Here is a 24,247-nt window from a genome sequence, read left to right as displayed (position 1 = left end):
CTCCAAAGACCCTTATCTTGTGGCCTACTCCAGGATTCTTTCTTGGGCCAATTCTGATCTTGTGCAAAAAAAGAAAGACATTTTGTTCTCATAAACTTTTGGAAAGTAGTCCAGCTGCTGACTGATTGATCAATTTTAGAAGCATCTCAAACCTCCTTCCAGTTTTGCAAGTTTGCACACATTTTACTGTAGTTAGATCTCCAACTTCCTAGAAAATGAATGCAAGCACTTAGACATCTAACTGTTACAACTGTGCCGCTATAATTATTTGCAGAAGCAAAATGGCAGGATGCTTTTGCAAATCAGCCCTGCTAGGCTATTTTTTCCCCTATCAATACACCTTTTGACATTTTTTTGAACAGCACAACTACAATCCCAAAGCATGTAATACTCTGACATAATTCCCATCTCATACACCTGCCAACTGGAGAGTTCCAGTTTCTCAATAACTCTGATGTCCGTAGTTGTTTTTCATTTTAGATCCCTGGGAGATTAAATCCAACCTGCACTTTATCATTCTTTGCTGTAATTATTCCAAGCATTTACTTCAGTGAGTTATTTACAGATGGAGAAGTAGGGGGAGATAGAAGATGTTAGAACTACCAAATGGCACCAGATGTAAAAGAGGACCTTGACCTGAAAAATACCTTGTTTCTCTGATGTGCTATATTTTTAGAATTCTGATTCCCTTTTAACCTAATGTGGATTAATGAAAACCCAAAGGCTTTTTAAGGTAGAGTCTCATCATTTATCTTCACTGAGAAACCATGTCTCTGTAAAAACATAAAGTGTATTAGGATTTAAAAAAAGGTAATAAAGCTTCTGCTTTGAAATTGCTGTAAAGCTGAAGGGCTTTCACTTTTTTCTTTCTCAAAGGTTTATTGAAACAGAATCTGAAAGACATAGGCATCCACAGCTGTAACTTCTCACATAAAAGTTTAATGTAGAACTACAAAGTGACATGTTGCTATTATGTAGGATGCCTGTACAGATATAAGGCTTTTTTTTTGGCTAGCACAGAACATCCTGGGTTATTTTTCTTAATATCTCCATGATGATGAATGAATAATGAATAATGAATATTCTTACTTACAATTATTTTACTGTCAGGTAACACTTCTTTCTGTGGAGGTTCATGTAATTTATCCAAATGCAGTTAAAAACAGAATTCAGGCACTGAAACATTCTTGTTCACCAGCAAACAGCTTTACATTAGATATGTATTCCAATGGGAAAAAATAGCCATTCCTTTCCAGCACCATCAGATACAAGAAGGACAACACAGTACTGCTTTTCAACAGACCACACCAACAAAGCATCAGAGTGGTAGCTAGGCAGGAGTTGAAGGGAACAAGACAAAGACAAATGAAACTTAATTCTGGAAGAAAAAGTAAAGAGAGCTTCTCTCTAGTACTACCTGTCTCTAACAGCAAGGTTGGGCTATTGCAGCAGACAAATACTGTGCAGCTAGAACAGTGTGGGAAGGGAATTTTTCAAAACAACTGAACTTCTAATAGCAGCTTTTATGAGACAATTGCCATCTGTTTTTTCCTTTATGTTTCTCACTTGGGAAATAAAAAAAAAGTGAAAGCCATGAATAAAGGTGGTATTTGTTTTCTTCCTTTACAGCACTCTGAGCATCCAAACAACTTACCATGAAACAGCATATGCAATCCAGATTTATTTCCTTGTTAGTGGGAGGAGGTTATATTTGTTTAAAATGATTGTTAAGGGAGATCTGAAACTTAGCGTCTACAATTTCATTTGACATCTGAATTTTTCAGAACAAGAGTGCCCCTGATGTCTCTTGAGCAATAAAAGCATGGGGCCTACTCTCTTTAGCAATTAATAACTCTATCACAATACTGCTCTTGCCCTAGCTGCTTCCTTTGTGCTTTCACTGTGGTCTAAAATACTGATTAATACAAGCTGGTTCTTTTAGAGTCTTCCTCTGTAATATTCAACATCTTGAACATAGAAGCCACTGCTAAAATCTCCAGGTAGGCAGGAGCTAGGATCCTCCTCATGTCTTCTTACAAAGATTGAGTTACTAATGGTTTCTTTCTTGGTTCAGGTTCAACAAAACTACTGAACCTAACTCACTTCCTCCCAAAGGACGGGTTTCTCCCCTCATCTGAATAGTGTCTCTTGTTACTTTAAATCATGGCTAATGTTTTTAAAAATATATCTTACACATAAGTCAGCTGTAGATCTTCAGCATCAAAGGAGCCAAGCAGAACTGTGTGAAGCAGTGTAACCTAAAGCTATAATTTTAAAATGCCATCACGAAATCTCTCAAATAGTTTTTAAAATTTACTGTTGACCTAATAACCTCAGTCCAAAGCATTCAACTTCAAATAGTTGTTTTTGTTTTCCCTCCAAAAGCAGTACTGGTAAAACAAATATATATATATATATAGCAAAATACCTTGAAATTTGTATATCAATGTGTTATCTGGGCAACTCACTAAAATTGCTACAGATTTCATATAAGATGAGTAAATCAGGATAGCAGTAGAGCTAGCAGGCCTTAGATGGAAGTGATTTGATAAAATTGGAATTCTAATGCAATGTGTTCACAGAGAAAGTTAAAAAAACCCAAGCAAATACAACCTTGTAATAATCAACATCTGGCACTGAAATGAACGGCAGTCACAGATGAAATACATATTTGAAAAATTTGTCATGGTGTCTTTCAAGTAATGAACATCCACAAACTGTTTGTTGAAATCTTCCTTTTAATATTGTTATGCATGTCTGGGAAATAAGTTTGTAAAGAACAGCCAGAACTCAGCTGCACGCTTAAAACTGAAACCACAGAGGTTACTGAATTAATTTTAATACCAAAAAACCACAAAGCCTGTACTGTCTTCCTTTTGCAGCTATATTCCTTCTATGAATCTCCTTCACTAGTGCCTCCAGTATGAATGCTCTAGCAGACAAGCACCCTCCTCATTTCAGCTGGACAAATAGGTTCTCATCTCAACTGCAAAGTTATAATTTAATATAATTTTCCCTTGAAGCAAGGGGAAGTGTTACTACATGGATTAAAACAAACACTCCCAACAACAATAAAAAAGACTCCCCTTCTTCCGTTTATTCAAGGAGATGTCTAGGTGAGGGAACTTCGTTGCAAACTGACATAATTTTCTTGGCCATGAAGGAAAGCTTTTGTCAGGACTGGGGCAAAAACCTGAGGCAATTAGCTGATGGCAATGTCTGACACCAAAGGTTGACAGAATAGAGCATTGAAAGCAGAGTGAAGACAGAGCTTCAAACCACCAGGTCTGTAAGGGCCATTTGGCTGCAGGACAAGACTCTGCAGGAGGAGAATATGGAGAGGTGGAGCATGGCTCCTTCTCATGCCACCATGGAGAGCAAAACTCTCCTCTTTGCCTAATATTACAGTTTATCTACAAAGCTAGGCCTTAAGATTGATACATTCCTAGACCAGGATTTTTATCACACTGCAGGAACATTTCACCATGAACTACATCCTCGTCAAGCCCTGCAAGGAACCTGACCTTGAAGCCATGCTTTTCATGGGGAGTGCAAGACCTACTCACTGCAGTTTTCTGCAGACTTCTGAGCTAGTTCTGCCACCCTAGGCCTCAGGGTAACTTTACATTACCCTCTGCCTAAGACCTGGTCTCTGCAATGTAGAGTTGAACACTTTGCCGCATGCATAAAAGAATGCAAAAGCCACAAGCACTACATAAAGTCCTAAAAGAAGAAGAAAAAAGTATTATTTGCAGGGTTAGATTGTTTGGAGTTGCTGTTGGTTTGGAGGGAGGTTTAAATCTTTTTAACAACCTCTTATGCAAACAAAAAGAGGTAGGTAATAACATGTCCTAGAAAATAAAGACGTTTGTTCACAGAAAACCCTGACAAAAACAATATACATGTGCACACACACTCACACATGCTCTTATTAAGTGTTCTGCAGAAAACTTTGTACTTTGAAAAAAAAACCCTGTAAGTATTGCAATGGAAAAGTTAGTATTTCTGATTGTAATGTTCACCTTTTGGTTTCTGCTACAGTTTCTAGGGCAAAGCGTGCCCTTTCTCCTGAACACTACATTTTCTTTCAAGATTTTAAAAGGAAACCGTTTCACAGCCATACAGTATCTTCAGCAACACAGTCCATGGAAAGAAACAGCAAAGCAGTTAAGACCAATCTCATGAGGAGCTGCTCTCCTTTAATGCTTTGCTGGGGGAAGCCCAGCTTGCCTCCAGAATATCCCAAAGACTGAGCAAGCATTAATATGAATGTGGCTGCTGTGTAGGTCAGCTCAGCACAGGTCTCTTATGTGGCAGCTCAGCACAGGTCTCTCTGTGCCTGTGCTATTCTTTTCATGACTACGTCTTTTATGTCTTCTTTTCTTTCTCCATTAGCATTCTATTATATTTTTTACTCAAATAATTCAAACAAAACAGAAGTACCATACACGAAGTCTTCAAGACATGAAAGCAACTTCCAAGGCAAGCAATGAACATTTGTAATTACGCACAGTGCAAATGTTCACAGCGGAAGTCAATTATACTCACTACATGTTTTCGCAGACAAATAATACTGATTTATAAAAATACTACTCACTTCAGGGTCTTGTTTTCTTTTACGATACTCTAGGTAAAGAAATGCATACAAAGCAGTAATTTGCTTGGAAAATAAACCTGTTGCAATAAACAAGAGGAGAAATAAAAGATACAGAGAGTAGCAGCAAAAGGAAATGGGCCCCTACACAGAAGAAAACCGGAGAGGCACGATACTAAGGCCTGGACATGCAGCATAGTGCCTCTCATTGAGGCATTCAAGCAACTCAAAGAAAACTCTGTACTCATGCGGGATTTGCCTCCATTACGTGGTGCTTCCCAAAATGTCAGGCTAACTGTAGTAGCTTGCCATCCACAACACCAGCTATGGATGCTCTTTGGATACTCTTTTCTCTAACGCTGATTAGTATTCGTGTTTCCCTGGGCTTCCTCCTCTGGGCCACCCTGAAGTGCCAGTGCCCCAGCGGTGCGGGCGCCCCAACGCCACCGCTCCGCACGGGCCATCGCCCAGGCCGCGTACCCCTCCCCGCCGCTGCCGGTGCCCGCTGTCCCTTCCCGCTGCCGCCGGAAGGGCACCGGGGCTGGGACAGGCACGGCGGGGCACAAGCTCCCGCCGCAGGGAAGGCCCGGCCCAGCCCGCCCGGGGCTGCGGTAGGCGGCCGCCCCCGGCCCGCCCGGCCGCTCCTCGGAGGCCGCTGCCGCCTCCAGGCACGGGGAGCCCCGGAGGCTCGGCACAGCGCATGGCCTTGTTCTTGTCTCCACCTGCCGATCCCATAAGCGAATGTACTCGAGGGAAAGCAACCTCACGGCTAGACAGACAGACAGACAGACAGACACGGGTCGGTGGTCATACAGCCGTGTTTCAGGGCTGTTCCTGTGCAGTCACCGTGACCCGGGAGAGGAGACAGGACATCGACACCGCAAGGGGTGACCAGGTTTCTTTCCACTTTCCCTCTCAGACTTTGGAAGACAGGCAGGGTGCCATTCCGCCATCTGTTCCCTCCTCGTCAAAGCCATTCTTAGGCACCACCGAAGCCCGCTGACCCAGGGCACGGAGGGCCGGCGTTCCGCGCCAAGAGGGCGGCGAAGGCAGGCGAAGCCCCTGAGCAGGCGGCCGAGCTGGCACTGCAATCACTCGGTACATTTCTGGAGCTCATATGTCAAAAAGCATCACCTTCAGTTCGCTGAACCCTTCAGAAGAAGCACAAACCAGGGCTCCAGCCTAACCTAGCTCTCACCCTCCTCAGAAAGGACTAAAGAAAAGGGAAGAGATATACAAAGGCATTTCTCATCAACTGCTAAATGGCCTGATATACCCGTAACCTCTGCTTCTCTGCTTTATAGCAAGAGAGTGATGAAAACCCGATGGGACAGCATGCAGGCTGCACTTTGAGCCACCGGGGTGCATTTTTGGAATTGGACAAATATTCTGAAGTGGACACCTGGAGGGCATGGGCAGCAAGGGGAAATACTGTCAGGAAAGGAAGAGTTTACTGAGAAAATTTCTGACTACAATTTTAAGAGGTGAAGTGCTGGCACGGATCAGTTTTCCTGAAAAGCAGGAACCGAGCTCGGAGCTGGCTCCTGATCTGCTGTTTGAAGACCTCAAAAGCAGAGCAATTTAGACAGCAACTTCTTCAAGGAGTCCAGCTAAAACTACAAGGACATAAAATTCCAGTCAGACACAGGAAATTCTTGGGGCAATTCAAGAATTTTATGAGTCAGAAGATAAAAATCCCTCTGAATACCTAACTAAACTAATCTAATGAAGTAGTCACCAGGAAAGGAGTGTGGTGAATCTGCATGTCAGGAAGGACAAATTTAAACAAACAGGAAATTGAATAACCTGAAGCTGTTTTCATTTTTACTCCCGGTGCCCTGCTTCTATTTTTTTTTTTTTTTTTTTAAGGTGCAAACCGAGTTGATGGCTGCAGAAGCTGAGGGGACTTTTTCATTTCAGAGGAAGTCTCAATTTAAAAGAAATTAATTACCTGGCTTCCTTTTGAAAAGGTGGTAAGTTGTTTATTTGTGATTCATTATTTGCACTATTGTAGACCCTTCAGGGCCAAGTGCAGTTGGCCACTGACCGTTGCAAAGGAATGAAGTGAAAGTCATTGATGTAAAGTTCATAACTGAGCATTTAGCTTTTTCCCTGGCAAGCAGAAGTGAAGTTAAATACTTCCTATCAGATATTTTACCTATGCTAGTAACTAGAGGGCTCATTCCAAAATGATAGCTATATCTGGTCCAGGTTCATACTGAGGTGCATACTTAGATTTTGACATAGAAAAGTTGACAGAGAGGTTTCCAGAGAGATCCTCATGCCTCCAAAGGTCTAAACTTTAGGTAAATGGAATTTTAAGACCATCTGTGTGAAGTGGTATTATACAGAATGTTACCTCCCCCAATGCATAGCTGTGGAGCTATACATTGTCTAGACTCAAAAAGGAAGGGGTTTACAATTGAATAGTATTGCATCCCAAATGCCTTTTATCAGGAGTAAGGAGCATTTTCAGTTTACAGCATTTTCATTAAAAATTCTCTCATTTAGGAAATGACATAATTTTTAGCAAATTGTGCTTTGCAAAGATCATGTTAGCATTCCTAAAATTACAAAGATTGACACTGTTCTCATCTTGTTGCTTGTATACTAAAGTTGAGCTTGCATTAAAGCCCTTTTGTTAGCTCAGGTTTGCCTCAGCTTCAAGGAAGTAAACATACAGAGAAGCTGGATTTTTTTACTTTATTTAATGAGTCTGTGATTTCAAACCTCTTCTCTTCTAGAAGAGACAAAAAGGAAAATTCTCTGTAAACAAGCTTTCCTCCAAAACGGATCTTGGGCTGACTAAAATGTTTCATTATACAAAGAGTTCATTATATGAAAACAAAAATACTATATTTTAATTTTGATTTTCCCCCTTCATTTTATATTTCATACTAAAAATTGCAGATAAAAAGTTGTGCTGAAATAATTTTGAGATGAAAAATGAAACCTTCTAGCTCAAAAGACAAGCCACTTGGTCTCTCAGCTTCCACAGTCTGATGTGCTGCAGTAGACAATGTGTTAGGCATAGGCTAACTGATTGCAAACTGCTTTTATATAAATTTAGAACACTTCTTAGTTTTTTTCTCTGAACTGCCTGTCTGGATCCTCCTATTTGGGGTTGATTCTGGACTCCACTTAAAATACTAATTGTTTATATTAAACAGACAAGAGAATGTGTGATGTATTTTAACTGTCAAAAGTGTTGTGAACAGCAGCAGCTGGAAGGGGAATGTTTAATTCATTCCGTTGCCCCCAAGCCTTTTAGAATCCTGTATCAGCAGCTACATCTTAGTCTTGCAGGCAAAGAAAACAGGGTATGAAGGGGTGGTAGCACTGCAAAGCTTATTCTACAGGGGAAAAACCCAAGGGGCATTCAAAGGCCATAACATCGTCATTATTACGTCAAACTAGAGTATCACTAAATCTACAACAGTATCGATGCATCTGTGAAAGCTGTGCACGTTTTTGTGGGGAGGAGTTCACATACTATGGCTTGTTTCTTTGTGCTGGTTTACTCACACTTAGCTGATGCCAGACACATGATGCAGGTAGTGATGAGAGATACCACACGAACTATTCACTATGTGATACTCCTAAAAAAGGACTCTTAAATCTTCTGGACATGGGTCAGCAGCCTGTGTGAAGCTGTGAGGAAGAATAAGTTTCTGCCCCTGCGCAATTTATTCTGACAGGGAACCTCAGATGTGCTCGGGACAGTTCCCACACCATAACTGTTGCAGCATAAGCTTTTGCTGGGACCAGTGGATCCTGAAATAAGTGTAAGAGTTGTTACTTAAGAGAGCTTAATAAAGGCCTTGCTAAGTATCAAGATCAAGTTATAGTCAATATTTCAAATTTTCAAAAGCAGAAAAGCATTCAACCACACTTATATGATTTTGTGTATATCCTTGAGAAAACCTTCTAAGTAAAATAGCAAATTAGCCGCATATGGAAAAATGATCCTTCTAGTGTCAGAAAACATAAGGTAAAGACATGCAGGAGCTAGGCAAACTGCTGTAGTGTAGGTTTTCTTGGTTCTCCAGGCCTGACTTCTGCCATGTGGGTTTGGGGTCTTTTTTTTTTTTTTTTTTAATGTCACATTTACAGGATGAATTTGGCACTCTGGAAAGGAACACTGCCTTTGTTCATCCCATCAGTCTTTCACTTGTCCAATTGCCACGGCTGTATTAGTAGGAAAAATAGACCTAACGAGGTGTAAAATAATGCTCTACATTCAAAACTTGAGCGCTGTAGCTCATTTCACTTTAATATTTACTCCAAAAGTAAACTGCTGAAACCTTGCATAAATGGTGCCAAATGAGTTTGCAAGGTATTCTAAACGTACTGAAGTCGATTAACACCTCCTACAGAGTTGTTTATTTGGTTCCCTACTACCAAAACTTCTGCCAGAAGAACTCTGCTTTGAAGCAAGAGAGGAGATACATGTAGGGCAAGCTGGACTGTAAGAATTCTTAACAAAACAGCAGTTAGGCAGCAGAAACATCATCCACACCAAGACAGTAAGCAAAAATACCTAAGTTGAAAAAGTGGCTGGCGATTTTAATTTGATTTAATATACTCTTTTTATACTCTATGTGTACCGTTTCTCATTGTCAGCCCTTCCACTTTGTTTCTTCTATTCATTAGATTTTTCTTACACTACTTATTTCTTTCCTTTTTCACTCAAAAGGCAGCAAACTGGGTGTTTGAGCTTCCTCTCAGGCAGTGTGTGCTTGGGAATGAGAAGTCAAGGAGCTGTAGCCTTGATTTGCTCTTGGAAGGAGCTGTACAAAGACTTTGTTCAGGTTTGAGAGATGAGTTTGTGGTTCCTTCTTAAAGGAAAGTTCTACAAACACTCCCACCAGAGAAGGCAAGATGCAAAATCTTAACAAGGGCTCGGTAGGAAATCTTCAATTTAAAAACGCTGATTTTTAAACAAAAGGAACATGAAATGCTTACTTGCTGGCAGCAAACTTTTTCATGGGGATGTCTTTCACCAAAGACACTCTCAACAAAGAACAGTCAGTAACCTGCTACTCAGGAGGTCCCATGTGACCCATGCTAAGTTTTTCATGTTCATATGGAGATGCATAGGAAGCTTCTGTTCTAAACTTCAACTATTCTGTATCCAAAGTGGAGAAGCTTTACAGGACAGACTTAGGTGTTATAGGGTGGCTGAAACAATCTATCAGCTTCTTTCCCTTCTCTTTCCCCTGCCCTCAGTTGTCTTAGTCCTGCTGCTTCCTCACTGTTCGCCAGCTCAGGTGCTTATCCATTTGTGTTAAGAAAGTTTAATTCACTAAACCAGAAGAATTCAACTTTTTTTTTTTCTGGGCTAACAAGCTCTATCAGTTAAGTAAGAGGTTAAACAAACATTGGTGGCAACATGAGGTGGAAGGTGAGAAAACAGGGCAAGGAGTGCAAGGATGGCTTACTGTAATATCCCTGACTGATAAAAATTCTACTGTTAGAATAAACTAAACCTCTGAACTCAGCTTTGACACTACATCTGTGCACTAGTATCACTGAAACACTAAGCTGACCACACAAGCAACAGATTTGACTAGAAGGCTGCTTGAGGTCAGTGCCTTTATAATTCAAATAAGCCTGTAATCCTTCAGTTCCAAAGATCTCCTCTGTCTCAGCATTACAAAAGGCAAAGTATGTGAATTTAGAACTTAAATTACCTGTATCTTTTCAAAGTGAGCAGGTAGCAGTGGATGCATTTTTCTGGAAAGGAACTGAAATACACTGTACTTTTCATTCCCTGAGCATGGTGTGAGCTCTTAAAAAGCAGGTAAGAAAAACTCAAAAGCTACAGTATGTCAGTCCCCAACCCTATCTTAGGTAAAACAAAGTCTAACCTTTGGCACCAAGCTACTCCAGTACTGATCGAACCCTATTCAACAAACTCAGACTTTTTAAAAACACTTCGTAACTCCCCACAAGTAACACTCTCTGTTTACATAACTACTGAGTGGTCAAAGGGGATTTAGCAGCACTGCAACAATGGAAGTTGCAGGGACAGGGAAGGATTGGAATGCCAGAGGTTGCTGACTCTTCCCTCTGCACCTTTCACGTCTTCATGAGATTGCAACCAAAAAAACCACACATTCTGGCTGCAGGGCACTCTGCCTTAGAAAAAAATACCTGCTTTCAGTTGCCGAGAAGGGACTGTTCTAAGCCCAAAACTCTACTGAAATGTAAAGGGTTTCTAGTACCCTGATTGGTTTGCAGTCACACCAAAAAATTTTTATGTGCATTGTAACCTCTTCCCAGCCTCAGGAAACTGAGGCATACCCGTGGTTTTAAATGCTCATTCTAAAATTGTATCACTTCAAGTGTTCTCAATAGGATTCTTTCCTGTAAAGAAACTAAAGAAGTAAGATACTGTCCAAACTGCTGCAGGAAGAGAACGGACCCAACAGCACTGTCAGTGGCTGACAAATGACTTGGTTCCCATGCCACAAGCAGCAGCCCATAGAGCAGCTCACTGAAAACCCAAATAAGCCTTGCAGATTCTGGCTTTAGACCAAGAACTAAAGGACCTGAGGACCCCTGACCCATGTTCCAAAACAGACCTTATAAACGTACTTGCCTCCCCTGCAGGCAGCTTAATGACCTGCACAGGCAGTTTCTGACATCAGCTTCAGAGCCTCACCTTCACCCTCATTGAAACTTTTTGGCATGAAACAAGATGGTGCTTCATTTGCACAAGGCACCATCCCATTGGTGCATTTTTGAGGGAGGAGTGGAGTGAGGAGGAGCAAGAAGCCTCAGTAGCAAAATTTCCAATGTTCCACCTTTATTTTTCACTGTTCAGCACAACTATCACTAGGTGTAATATTTGTTTCACACTGCTACTCTTAACAAATTTTTAATCTACACCCTAAGAAATGTTAAGTCTAAAATACTTGCAAACAATACTTGTTTTCTAGAAAGGCCAGAAACTAAGTGATCACCCTTTGGAGAGCTGTTTGTGCAATGACTGATCATCTCTATTGTTGGCATTCCCAGGGGTCACAGAGGGGTTCAATTGCATTGTACCAGGGCAGAACAGAAAAGAAAGTCTGGATGATTGTGCAATCCAGGAAACCAACCTGTGGGTGCCAGTTATTAAGCATCCAAATAAATGGGGCCTGAGTTTTAAGTTGATGCCAGGTTTGGGAATTTGGTTTTAGTTTCTTTCTACAATAATAATAGTGCCTTAAACCAGAGCCTTTAGGTGTCTTGAAAACTTTCTGAAAAATTCTTAAATTTTGCAAAAGTTAATTTTTAAATTTTAAATTAATTTTTCTAAAACCTGGAAAAGTTAGATAATTTGGATAAAAATCAAACACCCAAACTGTTTTCCACTCTTCATTTTGGAAGCATACAGTGCAAGTCTTTGTTTGAAGTGTTCCCTTTCCAATATCAATGTATGTTAAAAAATCTGAGTGGCACATACCCTGCCCCAGTTCAATATATAGAAAAAAAACAAAATATTTTCCTTCAGATTACCAATTTAAAACAAACTTGCTGGGATACACGAGTCCCTAGCCTTGTTTGCATATACAAGTTTAGAGCCCAAATAAAAAAATCTCACAGTTCTAGCTCTGGCTACCCCACCCTCTGGGACTAACCTTAGCATCCTCTGTTTGAACATTTAACCTCTTTCTACAGTAAGAACATATAGCAAAGACCTTGCATCCATCTGAATATGAAAACTGGGTGAGCAGGACAAGCAATAATTTAATATGTAGCTTTGTACTAGCATATCTTTCTACTTTCCCTGTGTTTAATGATCTACTTTCCTGTGCTCATTCCATGCAACTATTTTTATTTTTTTCTTCACTGATCTTTATCAGATCATTTAAATATTTGCATAAGCTTCAGTAAGTATCAGTTTGTTTCCTGAGAGGGTGACATTCTTCACTCTTGCTTTGAATGTTTTTTAAATACCCGCTATCACTGCTGTAACTCTAACTCCCCATCATTCATTAGTTCTAAAACAGACCTGCACAAATAAACCATATAATTGAACTAATGAGATATGGGTGATAGTTTCTGTAAATACAGCGTGAATGAAAAGTAGAATGTCTGCATAGCTTAGATAATCTTATTCTTTACATTGCAGTGAAGATGACACTGCGTGCCCTACATCTGTTAATCTCCATGAATTCACTGAATACTCTGCCTTATTCTTTCAGCCTCTTTATGAGAGTACCTTTATGTTACTAAATTTGAAGCAACACAGTCCCATCCAAATGTTAAAGCAGACCTGTAGGCTGTAACACATTTGATTACTTAGGCATTTTAGTATTACTGTCCATCTCCATCTGTGTGAGGTTTAACCCTGGCACTGGACAAGACAGTTTATGGAAACTAAAAAACATGCAGGAACTGTTGGCAGAGGAGTGAAAGAAATATACTGTTAGTGCTTTTACAAATGATGAGAAACTCATTAAAGCTCAATCATTTTGTGGATAAGTAGAAACATTCCCAGAGGCAGTGGCAGGAGAAATCTCATGAGTTTGAGCTTCTGAAGTTTCCCAATAGCCCTTTTTGCTGTGGGAAGGAGGGCAGAGGGTGCAGGGATGGACAGAGTTTCTGTATGGTCTATCCCTCTCTTGATCATCTTAAGGCCATGGACAAGTGGATGAACAAATGACCAGTCCGTGTCCTCACTGCCACTCAGATACAGTCAAGCTGCCTTTCCACTCTGGGTGCCATACCAGAAGGCGCCCAAGTAAGTGATGACATAGGTCCCAAATTTGGACTTGTGTATAGTCTTCACAGGAGGTGGGAAGGTGGTCAGGTAAAGGTGGTCAGGTACCCTCTCCCCCCTCCCTGAAATCAGAGCCTAGGAAGGGGCATGTCCCACCAGGCAGTCTAACTGGCATGTTATGCATCCTGGCCAGGAGCACATTTTTTGGGAAGAGACCTTCCTAATGTGAGAAAGCAAGGGGAACATGAAAATTTACATTAATGTATCATTAATTAAATTATTTTTACAAAAACTAAAGCAAGGGAGTTAAGATTACAGTTCTGTTATGTATATTTCTTTGCTTTTTTAGGAGTGAGTCTTACTTTTTGTATGGTCTATATTATGATGCCTAGAACCAAATGAGTGAAAGCAGCTGCTGGCATCAATTTCAGCATTGTGCTGTGCTTCAACACCAAAATGCTGCCTTGTTTGATCATACTGCCACAACAATACGATACAGGTACGCCTGAGATATGTTGTCATTGTGGGGCCAGGGAAGAGTCACACATGCAGATAGTAAAGAAAATAGACTTATTGAAAAAGAGAGCTCCTGTAATTCTCTTTGCCACCATTTAACAGTGTAAGTGATGACCAATGTAAATTCAGTTTGCCACAGTCTTAATACCATCATGTCCTAAAGTACAGTTCTGACGGTAGTCTTTCATTCAGGTTTTTCTAACTATACTTGAAAGCAGGGAGTGCTTTCATTCAAGTGAAACACTGTATCTTCCTTGCTTGTATTTTAAAGTTGTTTCAAGAACCCTAATGCTTTATGCAGAACATTTTTTATTCACAAGAACATTTTTTGCCACTCTTCAACCTAAACATGTCTTAATTGGTTTCCAGATATTCTATCAGTGCTGAGCATTGACATTTCAAATCCCACTCCTCTTTGATTCAGTATTCCTGGAACTCCATTTAAATCCCTTTTGGTGTGTGTGACAGGGAAAAAAAATCACTGACTGAAGGGGAGATAATAGTATGGAAGTGAGTATATGAGTACTTTCAAAATCCATAAATCTTAGGGTAAACACTTTTAAAATGTGTTTCTGTTTCTGTCACGAGAACAGAAATTCTGTTCTCATGACCACCTCCTTGAAAACTAAGAGGCAAAACCAGAATGCTTTTGGTTTTAAGTGTTAATTTTTCAAAACTACATCCTTCAGTTTTCATATCTGCATTTATTGTGTCAGCCTTCCTTAGCTTGGTTAGAACAGTTAACACAATAAACTTTCTAAAAGTTTGTCAATAGTGACTTAAAATCAGCAAAATCCCTTCCTACTAAGCTATTCAAAAATTTCACATGCTTTCTGAAACATGCCAAAGACCAGTTTAATATTTGGGCCCTGACTGAAGCTAAATTGAATACAGTACATTTTTTATTCACTCTTCTTATCCTTAGGCCATATTTCTTTGAGTTACATATTTCTTTTCTTGCCTGTGAACAGATGAACACTGGAAAATGACCAATTTGCAAAGCATATTTTATCAGCTTTTTCACATCTGACAGTTCTTACTCATGATTTAAGAAAATAAAAATGCAACAATTCTCTGGGGTAACCAGAGAGTTATGGGTCTCTGGGAGACACATAAGCAGATTTGGGTTTGTTTAGGAAAGGTAAGATTTAAAAAGGGAAATGAAAATGCATACAAAGAGAAACAGAACTAAAATAATCACTAAGCTAAACTTATCTTTCTCATTAATACACTTCACAAAAGCTCTGTGTACAAGAGGTTTATTGACACCCAGCAGAAGAACTTGGGAGCAGTTGTGCAGTTCTCTTAAATTTATGATTTTTATCCTACTTAAGCCTCCACAGCATCAGACATAGAAAATTACTTGAGGATCCCATCCACTCATCCCCAACTCTTGGTACATTCATTCCAGTGATAATCTATTATGACTTTAAGCATCAAACTTACATGCCTAAGTCTAAAATTGATGGGCACTCTAAAGGGTGATTCAGCGTACTCTGAAACAGACTTCTCCAGCAGAAGGGATGAACTCATTTGAGGATGTTAATCTCTTCCAACTGACTTGAGATGAAGCTCAGAGGGCTATGTTAAGGTAGATAGTCACAGTTAGCTAAGATGATCCCACTCCCCCAACATGGTACTGGCTAGCGTAAAATATCCCTCCAAATGAAACACTAACATTTCTCCACAGACACACAGGGATTGTGTGAAAACCAGACACAGACATAACCTGAAAGGGATGTTATGCAGAAAATGAAAGCACCTCCATTGCTACAGCTAGTAAAGAAAAGATTAGTGCTAAATTAGGTGCTTCAGTTTTATTCACAACAGTCAAACACTGTGGATATTGATCCTGTGATCTGATAGGCACAGTGTTTGGATTGGAGTATACAGTCTAAGATAGTTCAGACATCTGGACCATGGCTGATGAAAAGGTTGGGACCACTTTGTAAAGAACAATAAGCTGGCAAGATGACTGTATACAAAACAATAAATGGTAATTCACCCCCCAATGGAAAGCAAGGTTGGTAAGACTCCTGATCCAATCACCTAGGGCTATAATTCTTTCTTTCCAGAAATGCTTTCATGCCTTGTAACCAAATTCACTGTTGTGTGGCATTAGACCTGACTGCGATGCCCTTACTCATATAAAACTCAGTGCAAATTGTGTCTAACTTAAACTGGCAGCATTAGACCTCATTGGTGTTTTGACTAAGGACTTAATTCTGAACAGATGGCTGCTCACATGTACAGTGGCAGTTGCTTTGGTATGACACAAACTTGTCTACCATTACATCTTAAAGACTGTGGTTGCCACTAAATTAAGTCAACAAAAGACAAGTTAATCTTCTTTGCTTCATACTCAGATCAACACTAAAGATTGTGATGGTGATCACTAAACATTCCAGTTTGATTAAAAGCAGCTTGCATTTTTCCCTTTACTATTAGTACTACAAAAACTGAAATCAGTTTTGATAAGAGACTAAAATGTGAAATAGCAAAAACTGACAGATCTTTCATATGATTTCCTAGTGGTCATAAATTTACAGCACTACATCAATGAAAGAAAAACATTACATATTTTAATCTTTATTGAATCTTCTGTCATTAATAATTATCACGTAGCTAGTTTGTATAGACTCATTTTTTTCAAATAACAAATTTATTCCAGTTTCAAGTAATACCGTATGATATCATTCTCAGCATCTTGTACAAACAAGATGTTAAGTTTCTTTTTCCTCTAACAAATCCAGAGGGAGGAAATAAAAATACCTTGCATCTCATTCAAATTCATAACGTCATAAACCATGCTAACCAAAACTGAAGAAGCGCTATTTTGCACAACATACATGCAGCCACAAAAGATACTGTGCTTAATGAAACATTGCCTAAATCCAAAACAGGGAAATGCACTTTGTGGTAGTGAGAAAATAATGAGAATAGGAGTGAACACATTGACCATAAGGATCCTGTCCTGTCAAATTCCTCAAGGTTCACTGGCAAAAAAAACACCCTCATAGTCCTCTGCCTGGTGTGTGGCTGCAGCCTATCCCATAGATAAGCTGTTGAAGTCCAAAGAGCCATGTGACACACAGTGTGTGGGGATTCCAGCGGGGTACCCACTGAATGCCATTGTCTCGCCCCCTCCTCTTTTCCAAAGACTGATGAGGCTGGCAGTGTGGTGCTTGTCCCAGTGGCTTCACACAGCTCTAGATTTCCTTTGAGCTCAGTCCTGGTCCCAGCAGTGCCAAACACCTCCAGATTGTCACAACTGAAATGATGCCGAGCTTTACAAGTGATACGGGAACAGGCGATAATCAGTTATCACACATCAGCACATCCCTGGGATGTACCGCTGAGATGTCCCTGCCATCTAATACTCCAGGTCACATCAGGGCATGGCCCTGAAACGTTCACCCGATGGTTCAGTTTGCATCTGACTAAACGCTCATCTTGCTGCTGAACAAATACAACTGGCCATGCTCCCCAGCCATTGCATTCCCAACAACCTGCATGAATAGTTGTTAGTGTTAAGAACAAAATAGCACTGACAAGTAACAACAAGATAATCTGAACTGCTGTTCCTGTTTTTGCAGTAACTGTCTCCCACCATCTCTCTGTGCCAGCTCATGCACACTTTCAAGCATCCAAACTGGTGGTGGCCAGAGAGAAGGAAATAATTCCTCTTAGTTGAAAAAGAACCTGAAAAGGTCATTTACCTCATCCAAAAAGCTCTGGAGCATGCCTGCTCTTCAGTATCACAGTCTAATTTGCCACTTTTTACAGATTCTGCTGGAGATCTTTTAATACTTTTAAATCAAATGCTCTAATTGTGGGATGACTGTTGAACTTGCGACCGTGATTTTGTTAAGAACACCAAATATCACTTCTCCTCCCTGTTTCTGAAACTACTTAGCCTTCCTAAGAAGAAATTAAGAACTGCTCCAACACAACCTGGGTGGAGAAGCTGATATCAATAAAATTTAGGAACTTATTTCTTAATCTGTATTTAAATCTTTGATGAGTTATATCAATGCATGTTTTTATTAAGTACTTTGCTGCTTTGTCAATCTAAGGTTTCAGGCAAGTTACATTTCTTTCGTGCTTCCCTGGTAGTAAAGGTCAGTGAAAGTTACTCACTTCCAAAAAGCCTTTTGGTATCCATTTCTCTCTTACTTGGGCAGAGGATTCCTTATACTCTTAATAGTTGTACTGATGATTTTCATACAAGGGGACTGATAACAGGTTAGGAGAAATCAGGGCTGATACAGAGAGTTTGGAAAGCTTGTTGCAGAACATCTGGAAATGTAGCCAAGAGGAATTTGTGAGAGGAAAACATCTGATCACCTCCAACCTTATAATTTTGTTCACCTGTTCTCTAGCACCTGTGCTGAATCATGTAGCCTTGCAAGTTTGTACATTGTAGTGGTCACATTAAAGGAAAGATGCCAGTAAACACAAGGGGTGAGAAAGGAAAGGATGGGAACCATGATGGGCATATAGAAGTGGCAGCATTGTGCAGTGCCGAAGACATGGGGATACACTCATTCTGGTGGAAAATGCAATGTGCAGAGAGAAGAAACGACCTTCAGAGTCCCTGGCTGACACTGTGAGTCCAGACAAGGCAGGCAAAAGAAATTCCTGGAACTGTTGGGGGCTCCTTGACTTGCTTTGTATTTGATTGCTGGGGCAGCAGGAATCCAACAAAAGCTCATGTGTAGCTGTCCCTCAGGACAGCCTCTAGGTGCATGGGCAGCTATTATATCTTAATTTCTGATACTAATTGGAATGTTTCTAAAGTATTGACACAAACAGTGATATAAATCACATACATTATCTTTACATTTCCTTTGATATGTAGAAGCAGGGAGACAGAAGAACAGGTATTGGAGATACATCTCTTTTTTTGAGAGAAGTGTGAAGCTGGCACAGGAGATGATGGACACAGCTGAAAGCACTGTGTGTCCTTGGGCACTCTTTTTCTTCAGTGCACAGATATGTTTCAACAGCATGGTGCTTCCCTGACTGTCCCTCTTGCCCCCTGTGCTCTCTGATTTTCTACATTCCATGGTCTGAGTGACAGATACACAAAAAAGACTCCACTGTAGTCCTTGCATATTGTCCATGAATTTGTCCTTTCCTTTTAACACAGAACAAAATGGAATTATTTTGCCCGTGATTTCACTGTGAACACTCTAACTTGAATATCAAATCTCACCTCCACAGTGACATGCAGAATGCAGCAAATAGTACAGGAGATGCCCCAAGAAAACTCCAGTCCTCCCAGTAGACAGTAGGAAATCCACCATTACCATTCCCTGGTGACTAGGGGGCATGCTGAGGCAGTTTTCTTAGCTTATTTTTGCTATTACTAAAGTGGGCTCTAAAGTGTTCAGCAACAGCTTTTGAGACCTACAGTTTCATCCTGTTATGGAACAGCACCCTGAAGACCTATTTTAAAAAAGCAAAAATCTATTTATCATTTACCAAATTAATTCCGTTATTATTCCAATATAATTCTTATATTCTTAAATTCTGAAATCTTCTAACCAAGAAGCACACAGCACAATGAGCATTTTAGACACTAACAAAATACTGATAATAAGAACAAAATTGTTTCACCTGTGGGTTTTTTGTGGTTTACTTTGTTCTCTAACAAATTGTAAGGAAAAAGAAATATTTTTCCTACAACCGTTTTTGCTTTCAAGTACTTTGTTAGAAAAAAATCTATTTTCAGTACCAGTAGAATTCATCATGTTATGACAGGAAAGCAAAATTGTTTCATTTATAAGATCTTGTAACAGCATGAAGCTAACCCCATGGTCTCTGAGACAGAAATTCTGCCAGCTGTAGACTTATAAAGAGTCAGCAGAGAAAAAGAAGTTTCTCAGATGGAGCTGTTAGTCATGATATGAAGAATGTGTGTCCCCTACAGATGTTATAGTTATTTGCATGATAAATCCTGATCATCACCGTAGGAATTTTGCAGCCTTCTTTTAAGTTAATGCTCAAGTTCCAATTAATCTTCTTTTGACAATATTTGTCTAATATTTCAGTGTTGAACAACATTTCCAGGGTTACATTTGCACTGAGCCTACTGGGTACTTTAAATGCTGTATTTCTGACTTTGTACTTGCTTCAGAAAGACTTCTTTTAATTCTTCAATGCTGCACAAATATTTCTAGGAAAGACAAGTATAATAACCATTGATAAATGTTTATTAAGGGCATATCTAGACTTGTAAGTTAACTAGAATTAACACTGGGGTTAATTTAGAGCAAGCAATAGTTGTGGAACAACTCCCTAGGAAAAAAAAATGTATTCTATAATAAAATTACCTCATTCTCATGTTCAACACTTGAACTGTTTTGAGTAACATAAGATAAATGAGAACAAAGCATGTTTGTTCCAGTTTGTGGGATCATTACTTTACTTAGGAATGACAGTCTAGGGAATTCAAAATGAAATGAAGGATGTGAAAATACCTTAAGGTGTCTCCAAGAAACCTGAGGTTGCATAAATACGACTCAGATGCCAGCAGCCCTTTTTAACCAACACTACACTGACACTTTTTCAAAGGCCTGTGTAATGCAGAGCATGGTGCTACATGGGGCACTGCACCCGCACACACAAAAGAAGGGTTTTTTTACAAGGATGCCATCGCCCATGCACCTTGAGTGAACAGGGTGCATTCACTCAGCAGGAGGTCTGGGATTATTGTCTGGTTTGGGAAACTTATAGCAAATTCTTTGTTAGGGAAACAAAACCAGATGTTGCCAGTATCTTCACTTCTCCTCTGCTCGGACATATTGGGAACAAAAGAGAAACCTAAGAGTCCTTGTGCCATCTGACTGTCATGATCAGCTTCTTGGTGGAAGGAATGAGTGCTCTCTCCCTGCGAAGAGAAGGCAGCTGTACCTCTCACAATGATAAGGGGGTTTTGAGCCTTGGTGTTGCTTGGTTTTAACACCTACCCTTGGTGGTTGGCCAAAGCTTGTGCCGAGAGACGCAGCACTGATGAGACCAAGGCGTTAAACCTTAGTAATTCTCTAATCTGTTCTAAGTACAAGGTTTGGGGCAAAGATTAAAATGGGACCAGGAGCCCAGGGCAGGAAGGCCTGGTGACATGTACTGAGCAGGCCCACACCACAGCTGCAATAGTGCCAGACTTTTACCACTACCCTAGGAAAAGCCATGCCCCTGCCTTCGCTGCCAAGGGAGCGACAGGCAGAACAGTGTACCTAACAGGAGAACTGCTTCAAAAGAGTCAGAAAACTACCTGTAGCTTAAGCCACCAATCAAATTGAAGCTCTTCAGAGAGCATTTTTCCTTCAGCAGAAAAGCAGATGTGACATTCTGCTCCACACCCTGGTTTTGGTGACTGCACTAAAATAGAGGGGGTAATGGCAGAAAATGTGTGAAGCTATCCCTCATACAATCCCTCTGTTTTGTCAAGATCCAAAAATCAATCTTAGCATAGAGTTTATTCAAGAAATATTTAAAGCAAGTAACCTCAAGCTCACAGACAAAAATTATAACAGGAGCGAGATGACGCAAGTGTACAAGATGTAGGCATTGGCTATTTAAATACTTCCTGCTGTAGATTTCACTCCCATATAGTTCCAAAGATAAAATCTAATGTAGAAAGAAAAAGTAACGTAATGCCTCACATTTCAAGCCCACTGGGATAAAGGAACTGGGATAAAAGGAAACGTGCTATTCCATAAACAACCTGATTAACATACATTGTAAAATTCATAACATTATAAGCAATTATAATCACTGCATTAAGCAGACTATATAGAAGATAACGTTGGCCTAAAACCAAAATTGCCATAATAATATCAGGTTTCCTGTTTAAAACAGACATTTTCATCTTCAAAAAAATGTATTTTTAATTACCTTTTCAGGCAATGGACATTTCACCTAGCTTCAGGACAATAGCCTATTCTTAATTTATTATTGTTTAACTTTAAGGAAAACCTAGGAATAGTGAACTGAATAAGTAACAGTCTGGTGTTAGGATATCTGGTTTTGCCTCCAACTGTTCCCCTGTTTGCTGTCCTGTGATTTTTGTCTTGTTAGATACACATTAACCTGTTAGCCTGACCTTCACTTCCCTCCCAGTCCCTACAATGCATTACAATTCTTTAAAAAGACATCTTGGGAGAGACTGCCTTTTGGTAATCCTCCTCAGCTGAGCTCTAAAGTCTGGTCTGGCCTGCATTGTGTACCTGCATCTGTCACGAAAATTTTATGACAAATCATCTGTTTCCTGACAGAGAGGCTGCACTGACTTCAAATTCCCATGAAATGTTTTTGTCCACCAGGAAGAAAAACATTCTACTCTGTTGCAATGATCGTTTTCAATCTTCAATCCTCCATTTGCTTTAGTCTATATTATCATTTATTTGTATTACGATTTTTCTGGATCAATTAAACCTGTTGCAAGATACATCTTCTCTGTCATCTTTTGGGAAAATGTAAAGAGACCGGAACTAATGAAAGGAATGAAGGCAAATGTTTCACAGTAACAATGCTGTTTTCAGAGGGTGAGAAATGAAGATCCTTTTTAAGGCTGACCTACCCCAGTTTGTTTAAAACTAAGCTGAACTTGAACTGATAAACTACTCTTTTGAGATTAACCTGAATAGTGTACATTCAGTAAAACACAGTAAATGTAAACATACCTGAATTGGAGTCAAACTTTGTTTCTGACCTGAAAAAGAAAATAAAAAGATCGTAAGTTACAAGAACTGCTTTATGCCATAAAAGCCATTTGTCAGACTGATCCCTCCAGCAAATACCATCTTTAACCAGACTGTCTAACTCTGTACATTAACATTTAATGCATTCAGAGGCATTTGAACCCAAATGATGACTATTTAATATTTTACTGTTTTTTATGCTGTAGTTAAAAAGAAGATATTTTAAAAGACAAATCACTAAATGAAGAAAATAAAGTATAAATTTGAACTGGGATTAAATGATATACTGTGAATCATACCATACAGTTGTTTGTATGAATTAAATAGTTTTCATTCATTTTCATTTTTGAAAAGCCATTAGGAGGATTTAATTCATTCATGAATGTTTCCAATCTATTTTTGAAGCAGATACCATTTCATTAATGTCATATGTATTGTATCCAGTGATCTGTACTTAATTGTGCAACATCCTAGGAGGTTTTTGTTTGTGTGTGTCTTCAATTTACTCATTCTGCACATAGGAGTAAGTGGTTTGATTTTCTTAAAAGTAGAAAGTGGGGGGTGGGAGAGAGGAAGGGAGCCAGACCTAAATTTTAACTTGTTTTAAAGTCTTTGCAAAAAGACAATGGTGTGTGCATTATGCACCATTAGCTTTGGTCGTGCACTGCAGATTTTTCTCTCCCTAACAAGTAGTGTTTTCTTCTAAGGGCTTAGCACTTAGCAAATGAACCCTATAACCTGTATATTTAATAAAAGGAAGAAAAAATTAGCCCTTGTGGGAACATCATGTTTCAGATATCAGTTAATAATACTTGTAAATGTAGAAGCCTTTGAAGGTCTCAATTCAACTGTGGGAAAACTTAAGTTGGGTAATTACTCAAGATGCTGCTGATGTGCTGTCAAGCAGAATTAACCCTATGACTAGGGCTATCTACACAATCTGCTACAAGACAGCATTGTCTATATTGAGCTCTCAAACCAATTAACAGGCATGTTCCAATCAGATTTATATCGCCCACTAACAATCAGTTGCACACATGGTCATGGCTGTCACAGCAGGACACAAGGTCTGACCAGCGGGAGACCTGTTAAAGCATGTTACGTTGGCAGCAAAATGCATTTCCACAGAAATTCTAAGGAGGAAGTACAATGTTGGATCCTTCTATATTGCATCAAGGAAGGGATGTATTTTTGGGAAGTTACAGTCCTTCTTTTTTCAGAAACAAATGTCTGAAGCTCAAAAACTAATTGCATATTTATTTTCAACTTTTATTTTATAAGCTAGTACATGCTGTTACATGTAGATGTGTTTTACATGCACTCTGCATTTTTATATAACCCACATTGTAATTGTATACCAAATATCTATGCTGCAGCAAATAAATATAAAATCAATTATAATTTTAAAAATCATCAGGTTCACACATTAAAGTCATCAGAAAGGAAACAATTCTCCCCTTTTGCTCGTTCTGCACCTTCCTCCAGTGCTCACAATATTTTGTCTTAAATATAACTCTCAGGAGATGAAAAGGTGAGAGCAAAAAAACTTATCTTCATAATTCATATTTTTAGTACCACCAAAAGCACTGAACAAAGAAAGCACGTTGCTGACATGCCTTCACAAATAGCAGCAGTAACTGCCCAGGGCACCAGCCCATGCTCAGTTTGGCAGTATAATTCAAGGGGTATTTACACCAGCAGGATGAAGTCCCCGCC

General features: G+C 39.6%; 1 protein-coding gene across 10 annotated transcripts in view; it reads right to left on the bottom strand.

Moving 5' to 3' along the window:
- The window catches only part of MSRB3 (methionine sulfoxide reductase B3), a 102,812-nt gene that overhangs the window by 34,371 nt on the left and 44,194 nt on the right, over nucleotides 1–24,247 (bottom strand). For all 10 annotated transcript variants that reach the window (XR_005259211.1, XR_005259212.1, XM_038155589.1 and 7 more), the window contains one exon: nucleotides 22,514–22,542. Coding sequence is in view for 8 of the 10 variants with exons in the window: in XM_038155589.1 (XP_038011517.1) it covers nucleotides 22,514–22,542 (29 nt within the window). In the remaining 2 variants the exon portion in view is untranslated. The remainder of the gene's footprint in view (nucleotides 1–22,513; nucleotides 22,543–24,247) is intronic.

Source organism: Motacilla alba, chromosome 1A (genome assembly GCF_015832195.1).
Source record: "Motacilla alba alba isolate MOTALB_02 chromosome 1A, Motacilla_alba_V1.0_pri, whole genome shotgun sequence".
In the NCBI taxonomy this organism is placed as follows: Eukaryota; Metazoa; Chordata; class Aves; order Passeriformes; family Motacillidae; genus Motacilla; species Motacilla alba.
The sequence above is the reverse complement of the archived record's forward strand: the minus strand, read 5'-3'. Positions and strand labels throughout refer to the sequence as shown.